We start from the raw sequence: 7642 nt of genomic DNA on the forward strand, positions 1-7642 counted from the left end.
CATGCATACCAATGTTCCATGACAGTTTCAAAGGGGGGAGGCGGTAGCCGAAGAGCTGTCGGTTCGAATCCCAGCGCTGACGGGAAAAATGTGAAGGGGGTGAGCTGGCAACCAGAGGGTTGCTGGCATTAATATCTCAGATGCCCTTGAGTAAGGCACTTAACTCCCAAACAGCTCAATGGGTGCCACTCTGTGGCTGCTCCTGCGCTGCTCCCAGGCTGCAGCCGCACATACTCATATAATACATACTAACTGCATACTCTGCCATCTCTTATACACCTGAGCTTTGAATCACTTACTTCTTCTCTGCAGACTTTTTCAGGATGAGGAGCACCACAGTCTTTGTCACCATGACAACAATGATCAACCCGATGACTCCGCCAACGACAGACACGATGATGGTGGTTACGGTATTGTCAACCACTTTCACTGGGGAGAGCAGGTGGATAACAAGAGAGAGGGTGGAAGGGAGGGAGGAATGGGATGGTGAGAGGAAGAGAGGGTTCAATAAGATGAGTATTCAGCTGTTTCCCTATAATGATAGTCAGGTGTACGTTCTATCTAGGAGAATATGAAGAGGTCATTTGATGCACATCTTTGACATCATGCATCAAAGAGCTGGTGTACCTGTAAAACATTCAAGAAAACCAAACGGGCACACGTCTTTTACCAGGCGACGATGAGAGAGAAGGGGGGGAAGAACAGAGGAGGTGTGGATCAGTCTCACAACCACAGCACTGGGAGATCGAGTGATCCGCTCATGAGGAGATAGGATACATTTCCATGTAGCTTTTACCTCCAAGGAATTCATTCTAGTGCATACTGGGTACACACCACAAGCAACACATTCGGTTGGACAATAAATAGATCGTGCTGCAACGTGACACTTGACCATGGAACGGATGTCTGAGTATTCTTGAGCCATTACACAATGTGGAACTTGGACACATGACCAATGAAGCCGATATGTGCCCCTACTTCCACTAGAAGACATCAAAAAGACTGTTGACCGGGTGTCCTAAAACCTAAAGTAGGGAAAGGTCGTCAATGGGTACGTCGTATGCAGTCAGGGACTGTGCCGTGTCTTACGTTCATCCACCACGAACAGGGTGAAGACGGCGCTATGGTTGCGGTTCTTCTCCTTGGGGTTCCGGGCGAAACAGGTGTACTCTCCCTCGTCCTCGAAGGTCACGTTGAACAGCAGGATGGAGATGTTGTTGTGCTTGCTGCTGCCCACAAACTCTATCCGCTCCTGGTACACCTGCACCCGTGGTTCCACACCTTCTATAGGGATCACCGCCTCACACAGCTGGAGAGGAATAGGGAGGGGGGGGAGAGGAAGGAGAGGGAGAAGAGGAGGGAGTGGAAGAGGGATAGGGAGAACAGGAGGAAGCGAGAGAGAGGAGGAATGAGGTGGAGAACAGGGGCGAGGGGGAGAGATGTTGAGACAGGAGTGGGATGTCACGTTGCTCATTGAGGGGGTGTTAGTGAGGGAGATGACCGTGTCAGTCGGTGTCGTGCCTTCGCCATGGTGCCGTTGTCGTTGTAGTGCCAGTTGAAGTAGAGGTTCTTGATGCCGATGCAGCTGGAGTAGATGCAGGGTAACAGCACCGTGCTGCCGTTCATCGCTTCCATGAAGGGCACCTTCCCCACTGACACCTCCAGCGCTGAAGCACACCATACCCCTGGAAGGGACGAGGAGGGAGGGAAGGAGAGAGAGAGAGAATATGATTAGATTTGTAAATAAACAATTTGGGATTCAATGATTTGGCACACTGGAAGACAGAAATTGAAATGCTCGACAGAGAGAGAAAGAGAGAACAAGGAAGAGAAAGAATGAGGGCATCATTTGTTTTTCACCAACAGCAGTAGCCTACATGACCGTTCCTCTCTTATGTCCAGCTATTTTTACAGTGGCCTGGCTGTTAGATGGCTGTTAGTATTATCACTTACCCAACTGACACTGGGGCACAATATACACAGGTGTGTACTTACATACACACCTCAACTAGCTCTCACAGTCTCATGTCAGAATTAGATGTTCATCGATGTTTCTCAAAATTCAAAGTTGTTGCAAACGTCAAATATCAAAGTATTTCAGGTTAAGTAAAGGCATTAACTCTGAATGGTTAAGGTAAGGGTTAAGGTTCGGTATGAAGCTTAAAACAAAAATCAAAAAAACAACTTTCTATTGCCGAATTTCAACTTGCAACGTGGAATCTGAGGCAGATGCTTACGCCCAACTGCTATCCCCTAGCAGCAAATCAAATCAAATCAAAACCCTCAGCGCTCACTGTTGCCCCTAGCGGCCGGTTTCCACGTCGTCGCCCAATGTCCTCAGACATGGACGGACGTCCAATACTGATTTGTGTAACGGGTGACCTGCCTGGCCAATATAGCCCTCGTGTGTTTGAGTGTGTGTCCATCACGAGTCAACATGCCTCCCTAATCACAGCATCGCCTCCAAAATATCGGAGTCCTTTCTATTCTACTGCATCCAAATCAAGTAGCCTATTCAAGTACGTTTTCAAGGGAGAGCGAGTGAAAGAGTGGGAAAGCAAAATGAGAGAAATAATGGACGGATGGGTGTGTGGGCGGGTAGAAGGAGGAGGGACAGAGAGAGAGGGAGAGAAAGAGAGCGATAGGAAAGTGGAGGAGGAAAAAGAGACAAGGCCGGGTTGTTTTCTGTCTGGTCCTGTGGGCCATGCAGTGCAGTACGCTGCAGCACGGCGGGCGGTGGTATTCTCACCACGCGGCTTGGCGTCAGCGCTGAGAGGACTGCACAGGGGCTATTTTTAAATCCTCTCGTCCCATCTCAATATTTCATTCTGGGAAAGAGATAGTGAGTGTGTGGTGTGTGTTCTGAGTGTATGGGCCTGTAAACAACCCTGGTGCGCGTGAGTGTGTTGTTTGGACGGTAAATGACTGAAGACTATAGTACTGCAGTCACACCAGCCTTGCTCAACATGGCAATAGATCAGATCAGGAGAACCAAGCAATCCCATCAGCCAATTACCCCAGCTCAGCTTCTAAGCTTCTAATTGCCAATAGAAGGCTGGGTTGGTAGCCTGGGTACCAGTCTTTTTCTGCTAACATTCCACTCCACACATGGCACATGAGACGGAGTGCAAGGAGTGGAATGTTAGCAGAAACAGACTTGCACCCAGGCTAGTGGGTTGGCAACGCCACGACAAAAATGAAAAAGGCTCTGTAATTGTTGTTACTCTGTCAGATAGCTAGCAACAACGACTAGAATCATGAATGCAGATGGATTGTTTTAGCTAGCTAATGGGGCATGCAAAGCAAGAGTCCCCACTCTAAATCATGAGCATACTTTCTTCTCATTATATTTTTTCATTAGCACGCTATTCCTCTTACACCATTTAATCTAGAAATGTCATTCAAACTTCAAAACGTGCAGACTGGTCTGGACTGAGTTGCTTGTATAAAACGTTACGATATATTTGATAGTTTTTAAGCTACAAAACTTTTTGTCTTTTCTTTTGTCCTCCATCCACTTTCAAAGGATTTCCTCACCATTCTAAAGGCCTCATTGTGACATCATCACTTTCAACGTTCCATTCACTGTAAATGCAACAATTACGAGGGGGTGTGGTATGGCCAATATACCACAACTAAGAGCTGTTCTTAAGCACGACGCAACACGGAGCACCTGGATATAGCCCTTAGCCGTGGTATATTGACCATATACCCACAAACCCCCGAGATGCCTTATTGCTATTATTAGAACAGTAGAAATACATGTTTCGTCATACCCGTGGTATACGGTCTGATATACCATGGCTGTCAGCCAATCAATATTCAGGACTCGAACCATCCAGTTTATAGTGAAATTTTTGACACAAATCAGCTACGTCGGCCACTTTGCCAAGACAACAATTGCTTTTCAAATCTATAATTGGAACATAATGATCTGTCACCAATCTATCGATACAGCTGTTTTAGTAACTGCATTCATACATTTTCCCCAACTTTTTCCAAACAACTACCGTTTTGACCACTCCACCAACAAGTCAGACAAAACTTAGAGCATATTAAATCTTCCTCTACCTCTCTGATTTTGAAATCTGAAAGCAGAACAGGAATAGCTTCTACCAATCAATGGGTAGAGCTCTTTTAGTTAGTAACCCATCGACTGCTTTTATTAAAGATGCAGTAATGTCCGAAGCTAGCAGATTCATTACTTACCAACAACAGCTGTAAATATCAATACAACTACATCACATTTTGAAATTAACTTTCCTGTCTTTGACTAACAACACTATTATGAATCTAGCAACGAAGTTGTGTGGGTCAGAGTGCAGTATTCATTTAGTTTCATAGCACAAATGTTTGCTAGCATGTTTCTCACACTGGCTTTAGCCATGGAGGGAGCAGGCCTGCTAAGGCAACTGTTGCCTAGCAACATGAGCCTCGGAGGGAGACAACATCTTCATAGCAAGACAAATTCCCATGATTTGTGAATCTGTTTTGGACCGAACAGCTTGCGTTAAGATTTCTAATGCTTCCCTGGTCTGGGCGACCTGCAATGATACAGTGAAGATCTCTAATGCTCACTAGCTTCGTCCTCATTCTCAGGATCGTGCACCGTGCTATAAATACCTGGCTAGTTTGCCTCTCTGTAAAGATAATGGTGGGCTGTACGTTGATCCTTCTGCTCTGATTGGATAGAGCGAAGCTGTTGCCAGTTCACTCACTTCATATTTCACCCGGTCACTTCTCATCGCGCGTTACATTTTCACACGTAACAACTGCAGTTTAGACACTGACCACAACCACACAACTATTGACCACAACTACTGACCACAACCACACAACAACTGACCATATCCACACAACTACTGACCACAACTACTGGCCACTACTGACCATAACTACTGAATACAACTAACTGACCACAACTACAGACCGTAACTACTGACCACAACTACTAACCTCAAATACTGACCATAATTCCTGACCACAACTCCTGACCACAATCACATAACTACTGACCATAACTACTGACCACCACTGACCATAACCACTGACTAAAACTACTGACCACAACTACTAGCCACTACTGAGCACAACTACAGCTACTGAACCACACAACTACTGACTACAACTCCTGACCAAAACTACTGACCACAATCACTGACCACAACCACACAGCTACTGACCACAACTACTGTGCACAATTACTGATAACACAACGACCGACCATAACTCCTGACCTCAACTACTGGCCGCAACCACACAACAGCTGATGACAATGTATTTGAAAGACAAAGAAGTTATTTATTGGGCAAAATGAATGTATGCAGAGGGAAAAAGAGTTTATGTTGTCAATAATCATTTGATTGTAAGCTAACCATGTCTGTTTTTTTTTGCAACATGTTTATTTTTATTTTTATGTTGGTGGACAACCCACCAGTCTATTATAAAGGTGTCCTTTAAGGCTGCAGTTATGGTGGGGTTGGAGGTATGTCCAATGCACAGGTTCCATCTGGAGCCAGCCCAGCCCAGTCCCACCTAGCCCAGCCCCACTTAGCACAGTCCCACCTAGTCCAGCCAAAACTAGCCCAGTCCCACCAAGGCTCTAGTTTTCCTTTCCTATGCTGAGATGAAGCCTCTCCTTCAGCTCCAAGGTCAATGGTGCTGTATATAGCCGAAGCTTTTGATTGGCTCATTTTCACTCTGACCGGTGGATGTGTGCCATTATGGAACAATTCATCGTTAGTGATGCCTATTACGATAAGAGTGTTCACATTTCAGCGGGTGTCACGGCTCTGTGATCCACAGAGAGGTGATGATGATGCACAAAAATAAGATGTCTTCATGATGGGAAGCTGGGAGGGGGGTTTGTGTGTCGAAGGATGGTGGCTGCAGTGGTGAATGGTTGTGCTTGTGTCAAAGGATGATGGCTGTAGTGGTGGATGGGTGTGTTTGTATTTGTAGAAAATGCATTCAACTTGTTAGTGGCATTGATCTATTTCCATTTTCTATACGGAACAAAAAGATATATGCAACATGTAAAGTGTTGGATCCCATGTTTCATAAGCTAAAATGAAATATCCCAGAAATATTCCATACGCACAGAAAGCGTATTTCTCTTAAAGTTTGTGCAGAAATTTGTTTACATCCCTGTTAGTGAGCATTTCTCATTTGCCAAGATAATCCATCCACCTGACAGGTGTGGCATATCAAGAAGCTGATTAAACAGCATGATCATTACACAGGTGCACCTTGTGCTGGGGACAATAAAAGGCCACTCTAAAATGTGCAGTTTTGCAATTGGCATTCTGACTGCAGGAACGTCCACCAGAGCTGTTGTTTAGATAATTTCATGTTTCTCTACCATAAGCCACCTCCAACATCATTTTAGAGAATTTGGCAGTATGTCCAACCGGCCTCACAACCGCAGAGCACGTGAATCCACACGAGCCCAGGACCTTTACCTCCGGCTTCTTCACCTGTGGGATCATTTGAGACCAGCCACACAGACAGCTGATGAAACCGAGGAGTATTTCTGTCTGTAATTAAGCCAACATTAAGACAACATATTGACTGAAAAAGGTTGTTTTATTAAAATAGTTGTCCTTGGCTGTGATTGAACAGCTATTTTAAAGCAACTTGCTAAGAAAAACAATTAACAATTCAACAGATCATTAATTGCACCGATTAACTGAGGCAATTACCACATTAGATCATACTTTATGAATATCCCATCTGAAATCTACCCCTAGCTCCTAACCCCCTAGCCCCTAACACCTAGTCTCTAGACTCTATTTAAATTGCATCTGAACTCTAACCCTGTCATCCGCATTGTGTAATCAATATAGTGTGAATTCCACCTAGAGGGCTAGTTGGAGCTATTGGCAATTTTTTTTATACCCATCCAATCCACTGTCACATCTTGGCAGATTGTTCTTTTTACTGGGCCGCTGTGGCTAAGAATGACAGAGGTTGAGAATGACAGAGGCTAGCATCAATCACACTTCAGCAGAGGGAACTGACTAATGGAAGCAGAGGGAGAATGAGCGAGGGGTACCTGAGAGGAAACCGGACGGTTTTGTACTACTTCACGTTTGCCTTCCCTGGTAATCTCCCTTACCTATTTCTAGGGATGCACATGCATAGACATACGGTACACACAAACACTTGCATGCACGCACACTTCCCTGGTCAGCATCGCAATATATCCCTCCCTCCCTCCCTTTCTCTCTCTCTCTCACTGTAATGCAGCAGAGTAATGCTGCAGCGGCTCAATATATTCTGTTTCTCTCTCTGCCTCCTTCTCTCTCGCTCTCTCTCCCTCTCTCTCTTACTGGATCTCTATTTCCCTCCTCTTTGTCCCATACTCCCTGCTCATCTACTCCTCATCTTTACACAATTCATAGTGGTATTGTGGTGTTGTTGATGGTGGCCCTCAAGGGCTCTGAGGCAGCTATAAGCTGTGTGATGCCAGCAGTGCTGGGCTAGCTAGGTTGGGGACAGCACGGCCGGTCAGTCACGTGTGTGTGCGTGTGCTGTGGGTCCCTGGAGGGCAGGACAGGACTAATCTCTCAGTGGTTTTGATTTTAAAGAACCACTTTTCTGCTCACCAGTCTCAACTACCTGCCTGCTGCCTGGCAAATAT

General features: G+C 45.5%; 1 protein-coding gene across 2 annotated transcripts in view; it reads right to left on the minus strand.

Moving 5' to 3' along the window:
* The window catches only part of LOC118397157 (sodium channel subunit beta-4), a 28492-nt gene that overhangs the window by 5953 nt on the left and 14897 nt on the right, over window positions 1-7642 (minus strand). The window contains exons 2-5 of one of the 2 annotated variants that reach the window (XM_035791653.2): window positions 1522-1685; window positions 1090-1309; window positions 300-429; window positions 10-76 (exon numbers count right to left, since the gene is read on the minus strand). In XM_035791653.2, coding sequence (XP_035647546.1) covers window positions 28-76; window positions 300-429; window positions 1090-1309; window positions 1522-1685 — 563 coding nt within the window. In that variant the 3' untranslated portion in view covers window positions 10-27. The remainder of the gene's footprint in view (window positions 1-9; window positions 77-299; window positions 430-1089; window positions 1310-1521; window positions 1686-7642) is intronic. The other variant, XM_035791652.2, reaches the window with a different exon arrangement.

Source organism: Oncorhynchus keta, chromosome 18 (assembly GCF_023373465.1).
Source record: "Oncorhynchus keta strain PuntledgeMale-10-30-2019 chromosome 18, Oket_V2, whole genome shotgun sequence".
NCBI classification, from domain to species: domain Eukaryota; kingdom Metazoa; phylum Chordata; class Actinopteri; order Salmoniformes; family Salmonidae; genus Oncorhynchus; species Oncorhynchus keta.